This window comes from Sceloporus occidentalis, unplaced genomic scaffold (genome assembly GCF_023333645.1).
Source record: "Sceloporus occidentalis isolate IW3139 unplaced genomic scaffold, rSceOcc1.0.p SCAF_198, whole genome shotgun sequence".
NCBI lineage: Eukaryota > Metazoa > Chordata > Lepidosauria > Squamata > Phrynosomatidae > Sceloporus > Sceloporus occidentalis.
This window is the reverse complement of record NW_028317178.1, coordinates 634,968-660,967: the sequence shown is the minus strand read 5'-3', so window position 1 is coordinate 660,967 and position 26,000 is coordinate 634,968. Positions and strand designations below refer to the sequence as shown.

At 39.9% G+C, this 26,000-nt stretch overlaps 1 protein-coding gene across 1 annotated transcript; it reads left to right on the top strand.

Annotated features, from left to right (window-relative positions):
- Window positions 1-1,030: 1,030 nt before the first annotated feature.
- LOC149278193 (proto-oncogene tyrosine-protein kinase receptor Ret-like) lies at window positions 1,031-25,539 on the top strand. The gene is made up of 21 exons (XM_089502227.1): window positions 1,031-1,089; window positions 7,521-7,654; window positions 13,468-13,705; window positions 14,020-14,348; window positions 14,656-14,903; window positions 15,867-16,068; window positions 16,582-16,781; window positions 16,866-17,121; window positions 17,232-17,357; window positions 17,738-17,848; window positions 18,393-18,509; window positions 18,674-18,930; window positions 19,075-19,222; window positions 19,728-19,835; window positions 19,935-20,143; window positions 20,268-20,390; window positions 20,626-20,696; window positions 21,011-21,148; window positions 21,550-21,649; window positions 22,104-22,251; window positions 25,382-25,539. Exons 1-21 carry the CDS (start codon window positions 1,031-1,033, stop codon window positions 25,537-25,539), a joined length of 3,480 nt encoding a protein of 1,159 aa, XP_089358353.1.
- Window positions 25,540-26,000: the final 461 nt, after the last annotated feature.

Here is a 26,000-nt window from a genome sequence, read left to right as displayed (position 1 = left end):
TCACGTTAATATCTACGGCCCGGCAGATTCATTTTTTGCCCCTCGGAATGTTATCTTTTCTTTAGGAACTCAAAGAGCCGTCGGGAGCCTTTGTGCTTTGGGGTGAGTGATGATTCTTATCGTAAAACCCGTCCACGTTCTATTAAAGCCACAAGAAAGTCATATGGCCTTTAGAAGGCCACATGGTCATGGTCTCGAGGGTTGGGATGACTGGCCAAAGGTCCCAAGATGATGGCCCGAGGTTCTAATATGTTATTGTAGGTGAATCCCATGTAACGAGGGCCTTCTGGTCTCCTGGTTTAGACTTGGAACCATCTTCATGAAACCGGTGGTCCTCACGATGGTCATCTGCACCTGGACAGGAATGGTTCCCACCATGAGTGGGGTCGTCAATGGTGGGGCAAGGTGATTGTCTCCACTGTGGTTTGCGGCTACACAAGTCCAAAATCGAGCCCAATTTGGCAGATGCCGGCACGTAGATTGTGACTTGAATAACGCCTTGTTAACGTAAGGCCGTTCAGTGGACATCCTGCAATTAAGAGCCATTGGGAGTCTTTGTGCTTCGGGGTGATGATTCTTCTCGTAAAACTCATCCCACAAGTAGGTCATGTAGAAGACCACATGGTCATGGTCTCAAGAGTTGGGATGACTGGCTAAAGGTCCCAAGACGATGGCCCGAGGTTCTAATATGTTATTGTAGGTAAGTCCCATGTTATGAGGGCCTGGTCTCCTGGTTTAGACTTGGAGCCCTCTTTATGAAACTAGTGGCCCTCACAATGTTCATCTAGACCTGGAAAGGAATGGTTCCCACCATGAAAGGTTCCCAGGAGTGGGGTCACCAATAGTGGGGAAGGTGATTCAGTCTCCCTGTGGTTTGTGGCTTTAACAAGTCACAACATCTAAGCTTCAAGGACAATTAATGGGAAACATCCTAATGTTTACACCAATGACATGCCAATGGGAACGAGTAAACCATGGGAGCTTGATTGCATCCCCCTAAAGGTTCTTCTTGGGCTTACCAATCGACAACATGACCACCAACCTTTTCCATAGCTTCTGGAAATGGGTCAATCTAGGAAATACAGACCGGTAAGTCTGTCATTCGCAATAAAAATTTGTTTTTTACATAAAGAATGTATCTTGCCAAACGCACCTCCTAGTCTTGTTGATAACCAGGAACCCAGATGTAATCTATGTGGTCAGGTTAAGCCTCTACCATCTCTGCCTGGAGGCTGCTCCACTTATCTACCCCCTCTCAGTAGAGTTAAACTTCCTTACATTCCATCTAAATTGACTTTTTTGGGCGTCTGGAGACGAATCCATTGCCAGCTGGGTCTCTCTCGTGGACGGAGATTGCATTTCAGCAGACAAACGAGGTGCGTTATTACGGCAAGACGCGAGTTGGCGAAGCATCAAAACAAACAGATAATACGTATACATCTCATTCGCTGCTTGATAAATTATTCAACCAATTGAATGCGCCGGCTCGAGTTTTAATTATGTGATTTTGACGAGGGGGGGGGGAGGAGGAGGATTCAATTCAGGCGGTCAAACCCCTACAATGGTTTGCTTCATGAGTCACGGTGATGTCATCATCTGCTCGTTCATCGCATGACATCATCGTGAGAATTTTCTAGCGCTGCTTGAATCACGAACTGTCTGTAGCCAAAATTGGAAATTTATGCCATCATTTTTTTAGAAACAAGCTTTGGGTCGAGGCCATGTGACCCTACGATGTGGTCCTCTCTATATGTCGTAGGTGGAAAAGGCAAGTAGAGGTCATCACCACTAAGACCCAAGATTGGCCATCTTGTGGGCTCCTGAGATAACGCACCTTCTACACCATTGGAATTCGGTCTCTGGACATTAGAGTTTCTGCTTAAGGAGGCATCAGTGTGACCACAAAGAAAGCAACCCCCGGACAGCCTCGCAGGTTAACGAGCAGAGAGCTTTTTCCTCACGCCTCTCTCGTTAATGGAACGGCTCTGGCCGGAGCCAGTGTTAAGTGGTTGATTAGTCAAAGAAGTCCATTCTGCTTCTTCCTGTACCCAGATACATCTTCACGATCTACCCAAACCCACCCAAAGGCGAATTCCTCATCCGTGTCTTACCATCTCCTGTCTTTTCCTTACTCATTTCCTCTCGTGGTCTACGACTTAATCCCGGCTTTCCTCTCTAACTTTCATAGCTTTAGACGTTGTCTCTTTCGAAGGAATTCGCTTTGATTAGGACAAAAACATTCACCTCGAGGAGCAAATTCATTAACGGCTGCCCAGACCAGGAGAACATGTCAACCTAACATTGGAACGTCCATCTTGGCTAGTGAGCCTTTCTATTCCCTGGTGGTAGGAACCGTCTCTCCTCGATGTATAGAGCATGTCCAAAATACTTCCGCTTTCATGAAACCGCTGGTTTTTCATCACGTGACCCATCAACGATGTTGGCAGGTGACCCAAAAGACCTAAGTCCCATCTGGTCAGCAAGATCTATGAAGGTCCAAGAGATGTCACGTTTCCCAGCCCTAGCCACAGAACTATTTCTGAAAATGTGGATATTAATAATATAATAATAATAATATATATAAAATGTATAAAAAAATGACAATATTAAAAAATATATATTTTTTAATATTAATAAATATTCTTATTTTTATATTTTTATTTCATAACGGATTACTATCTGATCACTGATTTTTAGATCACTGATTATTGATCGGATTCACCGATCCTATAGTCGCCTAACATTGTCATTTATTTATTTTTTTTATCAATTTTTAACCAAATAAATTTGATTTAACGACTCTATAGGTCACTGATTGGTCTCACCGATCATCAACCGGTGACTTAATCTGGTAGGTACGGATTATACGCAAATTCTAAATGTATTTTTTTTTACTACTAAATTTATAAAAGTCATACCTTCGTATTATATATATTATGATATATTAATATAGTATATTATTTGATATTATACTATATATTATACATATATATAATATTAAAATATTATATATATATATATATAATTTATCTACCCTGATTTATGTCATTTTTAAATATTCTGGATTTTTTTCAAACACATATTCTAAAATAATCCTCCGAAATATTACCCAAATCTCATTTTATTTAAAGACTCCATACATCGAAACCTGGCTTTCTTTAACCCCCCCCTCAGAAATGTTAATGGGGTCTAGAGGATTAACCCCCACTCCAGATGCTGAACGCTATCTAACGCTAACTCCTGTTCCTATATAAATGCATTTTTTTGGGGGGGGGGGGGTTGTTCCCCCATCTGCCGGTGTCCCCAGAATTTATTGGGTTAAATATTAAGATTCCGGCCAAGAAGCCTGCTGCTGATGGATTTTTTTTTTTTTGCTAGCTCTCCCTGCTCCTTCCTATTGCCCTTTTCACTTGGCTATAGTCTGTATGCATTGTGAGCCTTCCCTCCCCTGCCTGCTCCTGACTCACTGACTGCAGTTTATTAATTAAACTGGGTGTAGCTACTGGTTGCCCCATTTGCTGCTCTCAGACACCAGGATCCTCCCATAAGCACCAGGCTTGAGTTATTTAGTAGAGAGACGGAGAGGAGAGAGAAGCATCCTTGGACCCTTCCTGCAGACTTCTCAGCATTAGCAACAAAAAAACCGAATTTTTAAAATAAAAAAAATCTCCTAATACAAACTAATTATTTTTCAAAAAACTGCTGGAAATTCTATTTTCTTTATTATTATTTTTTTTTTAGGAAGAGGGTGCAGAATCTGGAGGACCACGCATGGTCTTCAGGGTTGAGGTGACTTGGTCTTCAGGTTTTCAGCAGCTGTGAAACTGGAGACCGGGCAGGAAGGGGTAGAAACTGTTCCTTGTTTGTTGCAACTTTTTGTTTTGTGGATTTTCATTTGAATTTTGCAAGTCAACCTTATTTTTTTGGGTTGTCTCAACTTGCCCTCTCTTGCCTCCTCCTCCTCCCTCCATGTAGAGAAGGAGGACACTTCAGAATAATCAATGCCAAAAGGAGGTCCAGATGTATGGTGGGTGCTGAACATCATCCAGTCTTGAGGTTTGCCATGAATGAGGTCCTAAACTGCATTGGGGTTTGAGGACATCTCCATCCACCTTCTCCTTCTCCCCAACATCTCCTCCCAAACCTTGGAAGGGGGGGAGAGAAGAAGACCTCTTTGGACAGCATGGGTCATTCTGGATGAGGAATTAAAACCAAATCAGCAGAAATATAGAGATTTCAGGGAAATTTTTTTATTTTTTATGTTTTTGTTTGTACCAGACACGCCCTGGAGATACAATTGTTGAAAAAGGGTAACTTTCTACCTCCAGCAAGGAGACCCTCAAAGTCCAAGATGTCTCCTTTCAAGTGGACAATGTGCCTTCTCTTGCTTTCTCAAGGTTAGTTGGTGCCCCCTATTTATTTATTTTGGGGGGGGGGGGTTGAGGCTATTTTCACAATAAGGTTCCTTGTTTACTTAAAATGGATTTCATAGAAACATGTTTGTTTGTTTATTTCCATTATGATGCACAAAACCTAGTTTTACAGCAGCAGTAAAGCAGTGTCCCCCCCCCCACCTTAGAATTCTACTTACATTCTACTGCCATAAATTATATGACTTTTTTTTTTCTTGCTGTTTTAAGTAATATCATGACATGTCATTTCCATTTTGGCTTTTCTTGCCAATAATATATTGGCAGAAGCCTCATATTAACCTCTTCTTTGCCATTGGCTAGAACTTTGGATCTTCCAACCCAAACCCACCCTCCCCGACTCCCCCAAAAATATATATCTGTATGGAAATTTTAAAAAGTTACTTGGAGTTTAAATTGATTTTTTTTTTTTCATTTTATTTCTTATATAAAGGGTGATGTTTTCATGCTGAGTAAGGTGTAGCGGCATGAAGCACATGGAATTAAAAAAAATTCAAAAAAAATGAAATTAAAAATGTTAAATTATATATATAATTTGTTTTTGAAAAAAATTGTATTTATTATATTTTTTACTAGAGTCTGGAGGTAGAATTCTAGGTCTTTAGATCTGAGATAAGACATGGAGCAGGTGCTGGTTAATGTAAACAGAAAGATGCATGCCATGTCCCCATTATGTGTAACCATATGCCACTGTTTGCCTAAATCCACTCTGATCACGCATCACCGCTTTGTTAATGCACCAATTATTTTTTTTTTTTAATAAAAAAAAATTTAGAGGCCAAACCTTGACATGTTTAACCCCTTTTCCTCCCCGATGCTTGTCACATTTTAACTCTGCTACAGTTTAACATGCTGCCTGTCTTAAGGTCTTGTTGATTATTGCTTTGGAGGCATAATTGGAATGAATGAGCAATTTTTTGGGGGGTGGAAAATGACAGCAGGTATTTTTTTTCTTTAATTCCGAAATCTGCGTTGAGCCACCCCACAATATTACAGCAGGTTTAAGTTTGTTTTTTTGTTGATTTTTTTTAAAATACAAATTGTAGTATAATAAATCATATAATAGACCATAAAATTGCCTATGACAACGTCCGATCAAGTTTTTGAATTTCAATACAAAATATTAAAATTAAAAGCGCAGGGCTTATTACCGAATCTGTGTTGAGCCACACCACAATATTGCAGCAGGTTGAAGCTTTTTTTAAAAAAAAAATTCACAACACTTTGCCACTAAAAAAATATATATCAAAAATATTGTGACAAAATATAAAAATTTTCCATATACTGAAAGAGCAATTTAATAAATATTAGCATTTTAGTAGCCTTAGTGGCAGAGCTGCTGGCACTGGCAGGGTTAACCCCTGTTAACCCTTTGTTTAGATTTACTGAATTACCGTATCCTGTTCCAATTTCTGCGGAATTTTTATTTTTAAATTTTAAAATCAATCTGAAATTTTAACCATTTCACAGCATGCATTTCATTACAAAAACGTTTTATTTATTTATTTGCTATCTGGCCTAATTCTGTATAAAACTGTGAATAATTTATAAATGACAAAATAAGCATAAAAAAAAAATTCCCAGAATCAGATTTTTTGTAAAATAGAGTTTTATCATTAAATGGTCGATTAGCGTCGCCAAAATCCACAAATAAAATAATTTAATTCCCACTCTAAGTACTAGTTAACCCGTCGTAAGCATTCAAAGGGTTAAATTACACCATAGTTATACATTTTATCATTTGTTTCAATTTTGAAATTTGTTTTGTATATATTTCACTTTAAACAATAAAGGCCTCGCTAATGAAATTCATCTATTACCCAAAAATATATTTGAGAATTTATTTTTATCAGAAAGTATTTTACATTTCATTATCAACGATTAGAAATGTGAAATGTAAAATATCCTACTTTAAAAAGCTTGCCTAATGCCCTTTTTGTACATTTGTTTACATTTTTAAAGAATAAACAGAATCCCGTACCCTGGAGATTAAAAAAATATCTGTTTTCCTGGGTTATTTTAGCATTTTTTTTTTGTATTAACCCTTAGTTTCCTTAAACAGTGTTATACTGCCCTCTCTGGATGTTCGAAGTACTGCAGCCTAATTAGCGTTTGGTAACTTTTTAAAATGTAAATATATATAATTTTTATATTTTCCTTTTTTGGGGGGGAATGTTAGACAAGACAAAAGATGGGAAAAGGGGGTTAGACTCTGATTAGTCAATTGGTGTCCCTTTCCTTTTTTTATTTTTATTTTTATTTTTTTTATTTTTTTTGGTATTATTAGCTTTAAAGACTAGTTTATTTAACTTCTCTATATACGAAGCTGTTGTTAAGGATGCTAAAAAACAAACCAAAAAAACAACTACCTGTAATAAGTTAAGGATACCCAGTTATTTAAGATTAACCCTTTCAGCCCTAGCAGCGCTGTCATCTGGCAGACAGAGGGTTAAATACCCAGCCAAACCATAGAAAAATGAACCTATTTTTACTTGTAATCTTATAAATAAAGGCGGTTTGGAGGCTCTAAACCCCCCCCCCAACCTTCCTTAAAGTGAAGCTGATAATAAGGATTGATTCATTTTCATTGCGACAATCGTATTTGCCCCATGGCGGACGGCCACACTCCGCCTTTTGTTATTGCTAGTTTGCGATTGATGCTTGTTCTGCCTGCCTTGGGGCAAAAAAAAAGAATGATTTGACCTTCCTGGGTTATCCTCTGGTTAATGCCTTGCTACTGTCTGACATCACTCAGGAAATTAGCCATGATGCGTTAGGATGGTTGAGGTCCCGTAGAAGGAACCGGTTCAGTGGACACCAACTTGGTTTCTAGACCTGTCCAAAGATGGACTCTACTGTCATAAAGAATGGAAAATGATATTCTTGAAGCCTTTATGTCGATGCCGGCTTTCTCTGCCGTGAGCCATTCTGCTCTTCTCCATGGAAATGTCTTCATAGCTTCCATAACATGTCCTATCAAACCAGTTTGGAACCCAAGTCTGGAGGACTCCTCCAGGTGACCTTGTCTTGTAACAGAGAAAAAAACGATTGGAACCGAGGTCCATCTTCTTTCTTCATAACTTCTTGTAGGCCCTTTCTTTTTCTTCTCAACGCAACTTTGGCCTCCACCACCGTCGGCATTCTCATCGGTCAAGGTCACCAGCTCGTTCTGGTCAAAGGCAGCTGTTACCAGAAGGCCCAAAGCCAACCTTCTGCGTACCAAAGTAAAATTGTAGGGTCCAAAAACCTTTCTCGGAATTGGGAGGCCCTGTCCGGAGAGTCCTAGTTGAGTTCATAAATGATGGACAAGAAAGAGACAAGTCCACTTGGAATCTCAGACGGACTCTGCGATGGGATATCTTCTGGGGTTTTAGAACAACCTGGTTTAATTGTGAAATTTAGAGGGTGGCCCCTAGACTTCACACTTATTTCACACTAGAAGGGCCACACCAACCGCATGGGAGTGAGTTAAGCAGTGGGTGGAGCTGAGACGTCACATGACACGTCTGACCACATCGCATAATGATGAAGCCCTCTCTGCTTTGTGCATGCGCAAAGCCCGTTTTTGTCGCAAAGTGCTTGTTCATGTCCGTTGGTGGACTGCCAGACTGTCCGCGAGCTCATTTTGGGACTCATCTGTCAAATCAGGACAGTTGGCAACTACTGGTAACCTTGGCTGCCTTATGGATAATCCGTATGATGCACAAAAAACGATGACTTTTTATTCTTATTCATCCTTCGTAATTTAACCCTTTGAAACCATCCTTGTAGAATGGAGAAAATACAGAAAATCGAGTTTCGCAACAAAGTTAAATTTGGGGTAAAAAAGGATGTTTTCGCTAAATTCATCTCACTTCCCTGAATAGACGGCATTGTCCGGGACAATAAATGGGGTAATCCCTGAGCCGTACGTCAGCAGCGTAAATGGATATACTGAGAAGACCCTCATTCTTCTGTTGGTTTTACCCCCCCCCCCCGTCCCACCGGAGACAGAGCTTCTGCTCAGCAGAGTAAATCTCTTTTTAATTGCAAAGCCGGAGGGAACAATGAACCCCTGATAAGAGCGTCAGAGAGACAGGTGAGGGGCAGGTGTGCGACTCGCTAAACAAATAAAACACGGATAAAGGGAGGGGAGCGGGAGAGACGCCCGACTAAACGGGGCTTAAAGGGGAAGTCCCATGGAAACCCCCCAGCGCTGAATACAGTGATACCCCCCCAGCGCTGTATACAGTAATATAACCCCCCAGCTGTGTATACAGTAATTTAACCCCAGCGCCGCCATTGCTGTCAGTCATGTGATATTTTGGGTGACTTTCCCGGCTCAAACACCACACTGAGCTGATGCTTTATGGCGATGCTAATGAAGTCCGTTCCTCCATAGACTTTCATTAGTCAGAGAGTCCTGTTGGTGAATAAGACTGAGCCATTCTATTGTTCCCCACATGCAGTATGATAAGGAGTCGGGGGGGGGTTAGTAGATCGGGGGTCAGATAACAGAGCGAGAATCATAGAAACGGCTGATATGCAGCTGCCTGAAAACGTTATATTATTGAGAAGGATTGTAGCCCAATGACTTTTGTGTCTTTCCCTGTTAACCCATCATGTATTTCCTAAAACCCAAGAGCCACCCCACAAAAAAAAATATGCTATATCACCCCTCCCCCCAAAAACAGAAAATATTTGACTAGTGTAGGGTCATATGTGTTATAGAAGGTAATTCTTACTAAGGAACACGATTCTCCCCTCTGTCTTTTCTCTATCGCCTGTCTTAATATTTAAAAACACAACCCCTCGATGCACCCTCTTTCCTCCCCTGATACCCCCTCTTTCCTCCCCTGATGCCCCTCTTTTCTAGGAGGTCAGAATGTTTGCTAAAAGCCCCGATAATGTGTATAGAAACAGCAGGAAACGGCTTTACAAATGAAACGGGGTAAATAAACCCCATTATTCTTCTTCTAAATACCCCACTCACTTACACCAATGTCCACATTAAAAGCCTTGGTTAAAGCCCTACGTCCTTAATTTCAAGTACCACCTGTCCCAGATTCCCAGAGATAGTCCTTACATCTGGATTCCTGTCGCAGCAAACAGGAATTTTTATCCAATTAGCGTGTTGTAGACACCCCCCCCCGGGTAATGTGTGTTTAAAGTGTCATTTATCCCTTTGCCGATATGTTTGCTCTGGGCCTGCATTCCAAGCCACCCCTGCAGAGGGGCAAAAACCTGTAGATCGGCCCCTGTCGGCCCGTCTGGACTGCCCAGTTCTCCTGCTGTAAAGACTCAGACATTCATCATACGTCGGTCTTAGATTCAGGAGCCGGATGTCTATCCCATGCATGTTTAATACCCTCACTGTATTACCCTCTACCACTTCTACTGGGAGGCTGCTCCAGTTATCTACCACCCTCTCAGTAAAGAATTGCTCATCAGTGTCTTAAAGAATGTCTTAGACTTTTGAGCCCCCCCCCCAAAAAAAAGACAGGGGGTCTGCATTCCTAGGACCCTAAAATGCTATTTATGGAACATTTTAATTGACACATGATCCGTAAGCACAACCGACAGGCGGATTCCAGAAAACGCCTGATGAAAGTTCCTGAGGGACCTGAAACGTTGACTTAAGTAGAGCAGCTGTTCTAAGGTGACTACGAGCCGCCCCTCACGGGAACATGAGGGGGGCTTCTATAAAACTCCAGAAATATAAAAATATAATATAAATAAAAGTATAATAAATAAAATATAAATCTATAAAAATATAAAAAAGTAAAAAATAATATAAATAAAAGTATAATAAATAAAATATAAATCTATAAAAATGTATAAAAGTAAAAAATAATATAAATAAAAGTGTAATAAATAAAATAGAAATCGATAAAAATATATAAAAGTAAAGAATATAATAAATAAAAAATAAATACATAAATATTAAAAAATATATAAATAAAAATATATTTTAAAAAAATATAAAGAACTGAAATCTTAAAATCTAATACATTAAGAAACTTTTATGTAATAAAATGAACAAATTGTAGGTTTTGAGTGCATAAAAAAAATAAAAAGCACAGAAGGCTTTTCCCCCCCGTTAACTTTGGCAACCTGATTTTATGTCACCTGACAATTAAGTGTTCCCTGCACAATTTACACTCTGCATGATGGGCTACTGAGCGGGCAGCGATCTCAATGTCACAGGTGATCTACCTTTTACCACCTGGGAATGCCCATCAGGCTGCTGCCATTCATACAGCGAGTCGCTTAATCCAGCGCTGAAGCCACACCACAGAGTATTTTGGCTAAATAATTTTAGATATTTTTATAATTTTTTTTTTTTTTTTTTAATATATGCAAATTTTAATCGACATAATTAAGAAAAAAAAATCCTAGTATTTTATTATTATTATTATTATTATTATTATTGTTGGTATTTTAATTCAAAACGTGGCAAAAATGCTGTACAAAGAATCCCAACTAAGCAAAAAAAAAATGTATGATTGAGAAAAAAAAAAGATAGTGAATTGATTCGTGAAATCCGAAGCCGGCTCACAAATGGCGTAATATTGATAATTTGGTAGTTTGACCCCCCCTCAGTCATTAGCTCCTTTTGCCTAACGAAGCCCTGGCGGAAAGCGATCGGTATTTAATTACATTAATAACACGCAGATCATATTTTTGTGTTTTTTTTTTTCCCGTAATGCCTACCGCTAATTACCCCGTAACGTTATCCGTTCGGTTATAATTGATAAAGAGTTTCAAGGGCATTTGACTTTGGAAGCAAAAATATTCCTCTTATGTTTGTTAAAGGGGGTCGCCCGCCATTTCTAATAATTATTATATTTATATTACATTAAAAATGCATTTTTTAAAAGTATTGTTTTCTTTTTCGCCCCGTAATTTAATGTTTTCAGGCAGCTGCATATCAGCCTTTTGTATGATTCTCGCTCTGTTATCTACTAAACACCCCGACTCATTATCATACTGCCTGTGGAGAACAATGGAATGGCTCAGTCTTATTCAACCAGTTGGACTCTCTGACTAATGAAAGTCTATGGAGGGCAGACTTCATTAGCATTGCCATAAAGCATCAGCTCAGTGTGGTGTTTGAGCCGGGAAAGACACCCAAAATATCACATGTCTGACGGCAATGTATTACTGTATACAGCATTGGGGGGGTATATTACTGTATACAGCGCTGGGGTTATATCACAGTATATAGCACTGGGGGGGTTATAACACTGTATACAGGGAGGACAGTCTTATTATTGTCTGTGTTGTTGTTTGCGTAGCAGATGTTGTGATGTAAGAGAGCTCCTTACCTTTCGGTGGTGTCTTTGGTGTCTGGGTGGAAATCATGTCACCAGAAAGAAATGTAAAAAAAAATCACAAATAACCAAAACAAATGCATAGTTCACATTTTCAGTCATAAATCTTCCACATCTGGCTCCCGGAGGGAGGCAACCTCGTACGACCCAGCTGTCAAAATCTCCACATCTCTACTTTCCTTAGACTTTACACTTAGACTTATTTTTTATTTATTTTTTTTAGTTTATCTTATTTTATTTTAAGCTTCTAAATCCATTGTATAAAAAAATAAAAATAAAAAATACAGAATTTAAATAAAACATATAAATAATTTTTTATACCTTTTTTTTTATTTTTTTCATTATTTCAATGCTTTAAGATTTACTGGGGTTTTCTGTTTGAATTATTACTATTATTATTTATTATTATTACTATTATTATTTATAATAATATATTAAAAAAAAATCATACATTTTAAATAAATATAATTTTTTTCATTTTATTTAAATTTTTTAAATTATTTTTGTTAATAACGGTTATTTAAACCTAATCAATTAGAGCACCCCTCGGTTAATTTTCAGATTTGTTAATTTTCCCAAACGAGGGTAGCCATTTTTGCCCTCTTGATATGGAATTCCAAAGGAATTTAGAATATTGGTTTGAAATAAAAATAAAAAACTATCGTCAGATATGTTTCCTGCCCCGTTTAATAAAGAGCAGGGATGGTCATTGATTTAAGTTCTATGGGATCTCTTGATCTTCACGTCGTGACAAACACTTGATCGGGGGCGCGGGGATGTCATTATCGCGCCCTCTGCAGCGTTATGGTGTATCTTTCCACCCCCTCGCTGGATAGTCTTATCCTCGATCAATACATTCCTCCCGAGGGGGTGTAATATATCGATATTATGCCAGTTCTCATATCTGCGCGTGGACGGGATACAGTCGGAGAGCAGAGGTCCGTCCGCCTTTGGCGCTTCGGCGGTTTTCTAGCTGTTATTTCTGTCCTCAAACTAATAGCCGGATCGGTAATAAATACGGCCCTGCCAGAGTATAATTAATAAGGGGAAATGTATGTATTGATTGATACGTAATATGAACAGCGATACTTACTCGTGCATTTTGATTCATCACCATCTTTTTCTTTTTTTTTTAAATCTTTTTTTAAAGGGATACATACATCAAAGGCTGCTTGAATGCTTAATAACGGCAAAGTTTGTTTTTTTTGTTTACATTTTTTTATAATTTTTTATATTTTATTATTATTTTTTGTATTTTTCATTTCTTTTTTTTACATTTTTTAATAATTTATTATTATTTTTTGTATTTTTGTATTCTTTTTTTTACATTTTTAATTGTTTTTTTTAATATTTTATATATTATTATTTGGGGGGGTTGTATTTACTTTTTTTGGATCCTTTCTAGAAACAGATGAAGGTTCTTACAAGGTTCTGGAGCTAGGTCTTCAGAAGCCAGTGGAGAAGTAGTAGTGTTTCGGGGGGGGGGGGTGTTATAACTAATATCGCTGAATGTGGTCTGGCCGTGGGGCCCTGATAGGTTCCTCTGGGCCTAAATCGGTGGCCCTTAGGTGAATTTCCATAGCCTCCTATAAGCCATGTGAAGTCTGGTGTCTAATGTTATTTTTAGGCAGTCGTGTGGTATTAGGGGCACATAACATACTCTGTTTTTAAGTTTCTTGTGAACATTTTATTATTATTATTATTATTTTGGCTTTCCACTACAGCTGCTTCTGGGCTTTACTTTCTAAGAAAGGACTATCACGAAAGTGTATACACGGATCAGCCGGCCGGGACGCGTCTCCTGCAGGTCAACGTCATGAGGGACAGAGCAGACGAGGAGCCCCATTTCCGACTTTGCAGAACTATCATGAGTTATAACCCTTACTTCCGTTTCTTCGGGGTGGAAGAGCGGACGGGAGTTCTTTACCTCAATCGGAGCTTGGAGATGCTAGACTTCAGTAAGTCTGACGTGAAATAGATTTTTCTTTATTTTAATCAACTATTGGCTCATTTTGTCCAACTCCTGTACTGGTTAGTTATCAGTTTAGAAGAAGAAGAGAAGGTTGACCATGTGGTCGTAGACCTTATGGGTTGGAGAAGAAGGGCAATGACTAAGACAACGTAACTTGATGTCCTCTTGAGGATGTAGGATAATGATAAGGATTTATTATGTTTCACTTTATACTTTTTGACATAATTTTAAGTGTTTCCGGGTTCAATAATGGCCATTTACTCAAGCATGGTTGAGGACCTCAGTTGTTCTCAATTATGTCCAGTCTAATTTGTCCCCCCCCTCTTTTATTTTTCGAATTCCAAGGAAGCCCATTATCCTACCAGAGGATTACTCTTAAGGTGTCCGTCCTGCCCCAACCATTTCGAGATGAGGACTGCGATGTGGCCCCCTTCGTCTTGGTTCGCCTTTCCCTCAACAACGCCACGTCGCCCAGCTGCTCCTCTCTACCGCCCAGGGATCTTTGCTTCAGTGACACGGACCTTTCCTTTCATATCATGGAGAACAAACCTCCGGGGGACTTCTACCAGTTTCATCCGCACCCTGTTGTCCAACACTGCCCGAACATTACCGTAGAGTACATGCTGATAGCGGGTGAGAAGTCAAAAGATCCGTGGGACAGTTTGGTAACCTGGGTACAGAATTCCTTAATCCTTCCATGGCTTTTGTCAGAGAAGTTTCATGTAGTTACAAAGGGAAAGTCGTTCTTTTATAGAATGTTAGGAACGTTGAGCGTTGGTGATGCCCCGTTGGTACCAAAAAGTAGACATGAAGCCAAGCTCTTCTGAATTTCCGAAAGAGAACCGAATAAGGTTTTAGAGAGGGGTTGGGGAAAGTCTTGCAGTATACTCGCAAGATGATAAAATATTTTATTTTAATAGTTTTTTTCTTCCATTTACAGATCCCGATACGCCGTTCCACTACAACCCCGACGCATCCAAAGTGAGCCTCTTAAATCCCCTTGACCGCGAAGAGAGGGAGACGTACGATCTTGTGGCGAAGTGCATGCTGAGAGATTTAAGCTCTGGGCTGGTGGTAGTCGTGGAGCAGTCCTTCCGAGTCCTGGTGGACGACGACGATGACTCTGCCCCGTTTGTCCCCAGTGGAAACGACACGGCAGCCTGCGTGGTGGAATTCGAGAGGATAAAGGTGAGCGGAGTATAACTGGTGACCATCTACGTCCCAATGAAAGTTGAGGGACGGAACGCTTTGTGTCCACGGGAAAAAAATCTGCAATGGTGCAGAAGATTCAGAGGTTTCCATGGTAACGCCAGTAATAATTTAATAATGTTCTGAGCCATTAAGTGGTCATAATGATTCAGCTTGTGCCATTATCAATTTTAACACATTCTGCACCAATTAACCAGTCAACGTAATGATAAAATTTCTCCACCTAGTGACTTCGACTTCTGCTCCATAGTGTAACTTGTGGGTTGTGTATTTTTAAATATTTTTTTTATATATATTCATAACAAGGTATAAAATCTAGCGGGCATGGTATAACTTCAAAAAATACATTATTTATGTGTTTTTGTGATTCTTTTTTTTACTATTTTTTTTGTGAAATTTGGTGACACCTAGTGGTGAAAACCGTCCCTTCGCCTTGTGGGACAAAACAGAATGTAACCCGACTCTAAGCGCCATAATCTTAGCCAAGACTCCAGTTGATTAGAATGTTAATTGCGCCACCTATTGGAAGCAGCTTGAACTGCGTAGTCAACAGTAACTATTATTATTTATTATTAATATGATTATTTTATTGTTTATATTTATTAGTAGTTATTGTTTATGTATTTATTTATTCATATTCCGTAGCGCTATACAATAGGTAGACCGGACATAACAAGCAGTATATAACAATTTGACTAACAGAAACAACAGAGAGCTTACAATCTACAGGGTGTTGGGCTGTATTACACAATAGGGTATGAGCGAAGAAAAGATTGGGTGAAGGGTAGGCTGCAAACAAAGGAGTGTTGCGGAAAACAAGGCGATCTGAAACTAAATGGGTGGTGGTCAACAGGAAAGGTCCTCTTCACCTTGTGGTCTTCTCCCTTTCCCCCTTAACCTTCTCAGCGTCATGTCTCTTTTTTTCCTTCTTCTTCCTCCTAGGGAACAGTTGTGGGTTTGCTCTCCGTGTACGATGCCGACACCACTCCCGTGTACCCATTAGACTTCGGCCGGGAGAAGTACACGGAGAAAATAGTCAGCGGCGACCAGTTCGTACTTGCGAATTTCCGAGTCCAGCACCACTTTCACGAGATAAAATTCAATTCCAGAGGAAACTTAATCCGCGGGACACTGCACGAGTATCGTAAGGACCGCTTTGTTTGGAATAAGTAATGGGTGGAGATGGACATCATGTCAATGTAACCATTTTCTGAGTTACATTGTTCTTACATTAGTTCTTACGTTGGTGGGATGCCATTAAAGACATGGAAGACACCTTCCAAATTAGCTCAAATTCCAAACCTGTTCTCCAAATGAATCTGTTTCCTGTAACGCCACAAGTGTAGTGATGTCATAACATTCCCGGAAGTGTTGTGTTGACATCAGTTAAAAACACCAGAAAGACACACAAAGGCCCCCTTTTTTATCCACCAAAGGAAGAGTTGGCAGAAGACCATCTGTTGATTATAAAGGGCAAGTTTCTCCTGGAGTTGGCCCTGTATAATGTATAGATCAATGGTTGAAGAGATCTTTGCTTATTAAACTTTATATTATACTGGGCCATCCATGCTGTTCTTGGCACAGAAGCTCGATGTGGTTGACTCGCGTGTTGTAGACCTGGTTTTCACCCAAGTACTTTGTTTTCTCACCACGACAGGTCTAGTCCTCAACAAAAACGTGTCCATCTCCAAAACTGGATCCTATCAAGTCCCCGTTTTGGTGAACGACACCGAATTCCCGGGTCCTGGCGGCGAGGTGATGCTGTACTTTAACGTTACGATCCTCCCGGTGGAAATCAAATTCCCAAATATGACCTTCCAGTTTACGGTCAACCGCCAAGCTTACCAATACGCCCAGGTAACCCTACTGTTTCTCTCCTATCCGGCAACTATCACTGAGTACTCTGCGCCCCTTTAATATTTCTTCTTTTTTTGACACCAGATAGGAAAGGTCTACGTTGAAAACTACTCATCTTTCAAAGGGTTCAGCGTTGCCTACAGCATGCAGATTGAAAATACCACCTATGCCGTCGGCATTTTGCAGGGACAGGAGGAAAGCTTTGCTACCCTCTTCGTCAACCAGTCTTCCGCCTTGGTAAATCACGAAGCAAGAGAGATACAAGGCGTGGTTTTTGCTTCAAACAGAAACCTCAAAAGAACGGTGAAAACGCCCATCACTATAGTCTTGGAAGGAGAACGTGAGTATGGACCTAAATGGAACGTTTGGCATTGAAGGCCAGTATTGGCCACATCGGCGTATTTATCTTCTAAGATCGGCCTAACGTAGCTGACTTTTTGTGTCTCACAGCTGGAAGGGAGGAGGAACAGTGCCAAGGGTCCTGCTCGGAAAATAAGTTGCGTTCAGAGTGCGAAGAATGTGGCGGGATGGGCGCAGTCACTGGAAGATGCCAATGGAGACAGGGTCGTGGAGAAGGTAAAAGCTCTACTTAAATCAATGGTTCCCATTAAGCTAAGATGTTGTCACCAAGTCATTGGTCGTTCTTACCATGAAGGGTCTGGTGGCCCAACTTAGATATCTAAAGCATGGAAAAAAAGGAGAGGCTTGCGGTTCTACAGAAGTTAAACATAGATGGTTACTGGACTCTAAAACTTCACCCAGAACAACCAGAAACATAGAATTTGACCTCACATAGGACCCATTTAGCTCATCTAATCTTCCCATTTTGTAGGGACTCAGACCTTAATCAGTCCTTGGTCTTGAAGTCTCAACGTTCATCATCTGACTCTGCTTAGATTCATAAAAAGAACCAGAGTCTACATGTGTCCTTTTACTTAAACTAACATTCTGCGCAGGAATCACCACAAATTATTCGACCTGCACTCCGAGCATGAAGACCTGCCCCGACGGGACATGCGATGCAGTGGAACGCAAGGACCTAGCGATTTGTCCTCAGGATTGCATAAGTATGCATCTTTTTTTTTTTCTTTCTTCATTTTTTGGGATTGGATGTATGAGGAACTTTCAACTTTGTGTTGACAATATTGTGGTTAAAGAGGAATTCATCTTAGATTAGACAAATAAATATGAGGAATATATATACATAGTTCCAAAATTGCGCCGTTCACATTTTAACCCAATTGTAGTTTTTTTGACCCATAATATGTTTTCAGGCAGCTGCATGTCAGTCATTTGTATGAGTTCTTGCTGTTATCTGAGCCCCAATTTACTAGACAACCCCCAGACTCCTTATCATACCGCCTGTGGGGAACAATAGAATGACCCAGTCTTAATCACCCAGTCGGACTCTCTGACCAATGAAAGTCTGTGGAGGAACGGACTTCATTAGCATCGCCATAAAGCATCAGCTCAGTGTGGTGTTTGAGCCGGGAAAGTCACCCAAAATATCACATAACTGACAATGGCGGCCTCCAGGTCTGCAGGTAAAGGGAGTTTATTGGGACAAAAATGAGATAAAACCAGGGTTTTCTCCATATTTTTTTTCTTTAGGGGATAATATAATTGGCGGACACGAAAAAGGATTTCCGTTGGGAATCAAGGCGGGTTACGGCACCTGTTACTGCTTCAAGTCTGAGAAATGCTTTTGTGAGAAGAATATCATTGAAGGTAAGAACATCTCTTCAATTCCCTTTTGGGAAGTGTTCACTATGGCGACCGTGTAATATTTTCTCCTGCTAAATATATGCTATCCAGAAATGATCATTTGTGAAAATACCAAAAAAAAAATATAATTCAATTAAAAAATATATTTTTTTTTTCTCCTTTCCCAGCTCCGCTCTGTGATGATACGTGCAAGACCGCAATTGCATGCGGGGTGCTCCTGTCCTTCATAATCTCCGTGCTTCTTTCTTCGTACTTCATCCACCGTTATCATAAAAACTCCCCCAAGCCACCCATTGCATCCGCCGAGATGACCTTCCGACGCCCGGCTCAGTCATACCCTGTCAGTTACTCTTCCACCAACGCTCGTCGACCCTCTTTGGACTCCATGGAAAATCAAGTCTCGGTGGACTCCTTCAAAATAGCTGTAAGATTTTATTTCTTTCTTCTTATAAACATCTAATAGCGAGTTAAAAGCTCCAAAAGGAGAACGACGGAGCAATAGTAGACATTCTATTTCTGTGGAGCTTTGTCCAAATCTCCATTATCTATATATTTTTCCTCAAAACAGGAGGATCCGAAGTGGGAATTTCCACGGAAAAACCTGGTCTTGGGAAAAACTCTTGGCGAGGGAGAGTTTGGAAAAGTAGTTAAGGCGACGGCGTTTAGGCTGAAGGGCAAAGCCGGTTACACCACCGTGGCCGTGAAGATGCTGAAAGGTGGGTGCGACACTAAGGCCCGATTCACGGGGACGGTAATCAAAGTTGACCTCGGCTCCGGGAAATCCAGAAATATGTCTGTGGACATCCTTCTCGGAGATGGACAGAATGTCCATATGAGAACACCATGGTATATGAGACATGGGTTGGAAGTCCACTGTCCCATCAACCTTAATTCCACTTTACTGTTCATAGACATGGGTTCACAATGGCAGAAGAAGACTTCTGGTCCATTGTAAGGTGCCAACTAAAAAGCGCCCCATATACCTCCAGTTGTCCACAGCCAACATTTTTCAGGGCCCTAGTTAGTACCCTACATAGCCCTGTAGGTAACCATCCTATGGATGTGCAACGCGTTGGGCGACTCAACCATTTTGTCTGTAAGAGTCTGAATACCCAGTTATGGGGCTATTACAGTCGGAAACCAAAATCTATGGTCCTTTTTGGATAAGTCCTCTAGTTTAGCTCCGAGTAGCGATTAACACAGTGGAACCCGTTTTTACAGAAAGTGCATCTCCGAGCGAGCTACGAGACCTCCTGTCTGAGTTTAACCTTCTGAAGCAAGTGAATCATCCACACGTGATCAAGCTTTATGGCGCCTGTACACAGGACGGTAAGTAGAATGATAGCGATGGCTGGAATACAAAACGGCCAAGAATTCATCTATATATTGATGTGTATAGAACGTCTGTAATGTCTATGTTCTATTTAGGGCCCCTGCACCTTATCGTGGAGTACGCAAAATACGGGTCTTTGAGGAGCTTCCTAAGAGAAAGTCGTAAGGTTGGACCAAGCTCCGGAGATTCCAACCGTAACTCCAGCTACCTGGACAACCCTGACGAAAGGGCACTTACCATGGGAGACCTCATCTCCTTCGCATGGCAGATATCCAGGGGGATGCAGTATTTGGCGGAAATGAAGGTAAGCGAACACTTTCTGCAGCTTATCAATTTATAATATTAATGTCCAATTTTATATATATCATTAGTGGTATATTTGTCAAGAGTGGCTATAACTTTATCATCATCATCATCCCCTCCTGTAGCTTGTCCACCGGGATTTGGCGGCCAGGAACGTGCTCGTGGCTGAAGGACGTAAAATGAAAATTTCCGACTTTGGGCTGTCCAGAGATGTGTATGAGGAGGACTCGTACGTGAAGAGGAGCAAGGTAATCGTTTCTTCAAACTCATTTTGATGGAGTGAGACAACGCGGTTCTTGATTGGAGTATGATGTCATGGTAACTTAACTGTAACTTGCAAATGAGGCACCCATCGGATTTATTTGAAACCACCAAGTCTAGTGTATGCTTAGGGAGTTCGGTAACCCAACCTGGGTAATGTCGGAGCAGCTCCTCTCGAGTCCACCCCGTTAATCCCAATTCCCTTAATCTCTTCTTTTGTAGGGAAGGATTCCAGTTAAGTGGATGGCTATCGAATCCTTGTTTGATCACATCTATACAACCCAAAGTGACGTGTAAGTCTGTTTTTAGAATTCCTTTTCCAGCCTCTGCCCATGGCCTTCCATTGGGAAGGATACTGTTTCTGGCGGAATTTATGACATCACATTGTCCCACGTGTGTAATGTCACACAATACATGGGTGGCAGTATGATGTCACATCCTCAAAGTTGAAGTGGTTGTGACATCATGGGGACTTTAACCCATGGAATGCAACGTTTCCTGGTCTTTTCCATCATAGCCCCCCCAAAAATCTAAAAATCCGTTAATGGTAGACACCATGGTACACAGTGTGTTATGCCTGTGTCAATCCATTGTATCTGCTTGCCAGGTGGTCCTTCGGGGTCCTGTTGTGGGAAATCGTTACTCTCGGGGGAAATCCGTATCCAGGGATCGCTCCAGAACGACTGTTCAACCTACTGAAAACCGGCTACAGGATGGAGAAGCCTGAGAACTGTAGCGATGAAATGTAAGCTGAGCTTTGATTGGTCAACTAACTTGAGACACAATACAGGGGAAAAAATAAATTATAAATGAATGCTATCTCCCTGTAGATGAATTTAGACAGATAGGGGGCTGGGCGGTAAGATAGCAAATGTGGTTCAACATGGAAAAATTTAAAATTATGCATTTGGGGAAGAAAAACAAACATACTAATTATAAGTTAAGTGGCTACTTCTTGGTGAAAGAATCAGAGTTTTTGCCTTTTGGAGTCAATCTGGATGTATTTTTGTTCTTGGGGCAATAATGGATAAGATTCTCGTTTGGGGTTTTTTTTGGCCGATCCACTGGAATAGTTGAGCTTGGCGGACATTTAAGTCAAACTTGGTCAAATTATCTCTCAACCCATATTTCTTTGTAACATTTCAGGTACAATCTCATGTTGAAATGTTGGAAGCAGGAGCCGGACAAGAGGCCGACGTTTGGGGAGATCAGCAAAGAACTGGAGAAAATGATGGTGAAAAGCAGGGTAAGTGGGGGCGTCATGAGCCGTGGGCCCATTCTACAGCAAGCTTACTTAAGAAGGAAAAAAACAAGGGTTCACTCTCGAAGGCCTCAAGGGTTACTTCATTAGATGTTGTGTCTGAAGAAGAAGCAGCTGAGTTGTAGGACATTAAGGAGGTGCTCTAAAAATTAATATGGCTTCCCATATCAAGGACGTTAGCTTTCTGCCGTATGCCAACTTTAAGTAAACGCCTGAGAGCCAAGTTCTGGCCTCTCTGTCGAGCGATTTAGGAGGTGCCCGTTCCACGTGGAAAGAGTAAAGTCCATTTCAAGGATTTGATAGCCCTTGTCCTAAAGAATTTGGTTGAAACCAGAGGTTGAACCGCCTCATTCCGCTCTGTGGAGTTAAAGGCCTCCGGATTGGCCAAACTCTACCATTAAAGTATCTGAATTAACAATGATCTCCTCTCTGTCATCAGGACTATCTGGATTTGGCTGCCTCCACCCCTGCTGACTCCATGCTCTATGACGACGGCCTTTCCGAAGAGGAGACCCCTCTGGTGGAATGTATCAATAGCCAACTTCCTCGAACACTGCCCTCCACCTGGATTGAAAACAAACTCTATGGTAGAATTTCCCATGCTTTTACTCGATTCTAGTTGCACTTTCCAGGTTTTTTTTTTTGGTTTTTTTTTTTTTTGCAATGTACCTCCAGTACCCTTCTTCCGTCCCCTGACGGGGGGAGGGGCTTGTGCCTGAATGAAACCAATCAAAAGTTTGCTTGAAAAAGCTGTTTTTATTTTATTTATTTTTTTTAAAAGTGATTATTTTTTTTATTCTTTTGCATATTTAATTGCCTGTGTTTGCAGATGTTTTTGAGGTTCTGTTGAAAAGAATCAAAAAGCATAATAAAAAAAACAAGTGATGTAAAATTAAAAAAAAAAAAAAAACAGTGTAGCCAAGGAACATACTGTAAGAATAAGTACTATATTAAAATATACTTTGTTTTTGTTGCATGAGAATCGTCAAAATATATTTGGGTGGTGACCCCAGCCTTACAGATCCCCAGCACTTTAGCTGCCATACATGCAAATTCATTTTTTTTTTTCATTTTTTTCCCAAGCAAATACAAATTCCAAATTAAAATTTACGTCTTGAGTGAAGGTTCTAAGTAAAAAAAAAACTAAATGTTCATTTTTTTTCTTTTGGAGCAAATTCTAATTTTTCAAATTTACTTTTTGGACGAAGGTTCTAAGTAAAAAAACATTTTTATTTTTTTTGAAGCAAATTCTAATTTTTCAAATTCACTTTTTGGATGAAGGTTGTAAAAAAAAAAAGTTTATTTTTATTAATTTCTTTTTTTCCAAGCAATTACAAATTCCAAATTCAAATTTACTTCTTGAGTAAAGGCTCTAAGTTAAAAAAGTTTTTTGGAGCAAATTCAATTTTTTTCAAGTTTACTTAATCTTGGACCAAGGTTTTAACTTAAAAAAAAAGGAAATTTACTGCTTGGATAAAAGTTTTACGTCAATTTTCCCCAAAACTTTAGTGTAATCACTTACAGGATTCAAGTTATGAAAGGAGTTCAGTTAAGATTTTTAGGAGACAACAAAAATAAAAGTTAAAAATATTAAAAAAGTTAACAGGAATATATAAATTGAGTGTAAAATTGCGCAAATATTAGCATTTTTTGGATTTGAGGTTTCACCCTCCCTGTTTCTACGGGGCACTTTTTCCTGCGTCAATAACAAAGTACGTTATGTAGATTTCTAAAGCCATTGAGAGAATTTAGTGGAATTTTATTTGGTTTTCATCTACTACACAATTTTGGATTTATTTTTGTGATCTCTGTCGGCAGAAAAGAAGGTTATATTCTTGAAGGGGATCTGATGAATAGTCAACTTTATTTTTTTACCAAAAATTGATTTCAATTACACTTACTTTATAGGTTCTGTGTTTTGAGCATTTCAGCAAAAATAAAAAAAAAGTTAAAAGCTAATCGTTGCCCTTTTTGTGAAAAGTTTTTAGAGTTGGGGAGGAATAATTAGAAATGCTTTGGTGCTGGTAAAAACCTATGTAACTAAAAGGGGGTGGTGTACTTTCCATTTGGTACATTCCTGCCATCTATACTCTACATACTCCATAACCAATGTCATGTGACTTGTGATCGGGAAGCGATACCAACTCGTTATGTTACTTCTTTGGAGGTGTAGCAGTGGTAGAACCAGAATGGGCAGAAGGTCTTGACTATAGCACCGCAACCCAGGTATCTTTTGGGCCTCGATACCCGTCCTGGGGTTGGCCAGGCTACTTTTAAGTATCTTCCAAGATAACTGAAATAGAACAGATGAGAAGCAGGAGGTGACTTGGTTGAGTCACCTGTATGAAGGCCTTGTATGACCTCCTAAAATATAAAGCGATGAGGACACTCAAGTTCCTTGAGATCCTGGACGCCACAACGATTGGAGCTAGCTCTAAAATTTAGAATCCAGAACCTGACTTTAGGATGTGTTTCAAAATAAAAGTGCGTTCCAGATACGGAAACCGACAACGGTGTTTAGTTAACCGACCTTAGCTTGAGATCTGTAGATTTGGTAAGATGACCATCTTGAATCCTGCGAAGTTCTGCTTGGAGAACCGTCCAATGTATCGGTATAACCGGGACGAAAAGCCTTATTGGCTGTTGAAACCAGATGCCAACTTTTACAGTTGTTCTAGATAGTCAACTCTGAAGTATTCCAATCTGTTCTACCATGTTGTCTCTTTGGGTGGCCGTGTCTGGTATTAATGTCTTGCTGTGGTGATGATGGTGGTGACACAGGACAGTAAGAACGTTTCTTGCCAAAACTCCTTTTTATTTGCGTTTCTGAATTTGATAATGTATTTTTCTTCTCAAAATGAAAGAAACAGACCTAGGATTTTCCATTATTCCTTGTTTTAAAAATTCCTTAAAAAAATTATGGGCGGGGTGGAAAGCCGAGTCCACCTATCCGCATTTTCCATGGGTTTACTGAATGTCCTTGGACCTTCTAAAACAAAATTTGTAAAACTGGGCTTAGTTGACGTTCAAGAGGCCTGCAGCGCGGTGGACTGTCTATTAGTATACCTTCAAAAACATCTTCTCTCTGACATTGGCCATTGATGTTGTCGTAGAAACTGTTTCTAAAGCGTAGGACAGGCTTGGCCAACATCCAAAGACGGTCAACCATCTGTCTAACTTCTTTTTTTTTTTAGTAGACTTGTTGCTGTTGAGGCTTTCGTTTACGTTATGAAAACATGTTCCCCAACTCCAAAAATTAGACGGAAGTCAGAATTAGTTCAAAGGTCCTCTCCTCAAACCACTCATTTTTTAGTGTTTAGGAGCCAAAGTAACATTTTTAGGAAACTTCCCCCAAAAATATTTTGGACGTCTCCTTCCCTGAACGTCTTTGCTTTACGAGTTGATGAAATGACTATTTAACTTAATCTCTCTGATTACTCTTACGTTGTAAGTCATTACGCAACTCCAAGATGGATCGTTGGCTCCTTCGAAATAGCAAAGACTCTCGAGGAGACAAATGAAAGAGGTCTACCAGGTGGCCTCCTTTGTCTCTGTCGCAACATCAATGGCTTGTCTTCTACATATTAAAGGGAGTTTTGCCAAGGGCTTACTGTCTGCACGTGAAGCTATTATCAGATAATTCTAATTATTATAACAATAATAATTTATTTTTTGGATTCTTCAGTGCAGAACAAATGATCTCCTTTTCATTTTTAGGCATGTCTTATCCGAACTGGCCTGAAGAAAGCCCTGTTCCAATCCCAAGATTTGATGCCAATCAGTCTGTTTTTACAAGATATGCCAATGACTGTGGTTATGCTAATTGGATGATTCCACCCTCAACGGCAAAATTTATGGACAAGTTTGATAGCTAATTTTCCAGTATTTCCCCTCCCCCTCCCACGGTGGAAGGTAACAAAAAATAAATAAATGTGAAAGTGAAAAAACAAAAAAACAAAAATCCACACAAAGGATAAATGGAAATTCCAATGTCTGCTTCTTTGTGCGGGTGAAAAGTGGTTAAACCAATGTTCAACTTTTTGGTTCTCAATATCTCCAAAATGACTTGGTCTACCTCTCGGGGGCTGCACATTGTTTCCAATTTTCTGTGGATTTTTTTTTTTTTTTTGCAGAATTGGAAAATTCCCAGGTAAATTTTCCAAAACATATCAAATCTGTAAAAAAAAAAAAAAAAAAATTTAAAAAAAATTGCGATGTTGAACTTTTTGCTGATCTTGCACAATTATTCTGGATTTTAGTACGTCAATGTTGGTATGAGAAAAAAAAATAATATTTGTTTTGTTGATTTTGCCTTGAAATTCTTCTTAATGGTGTA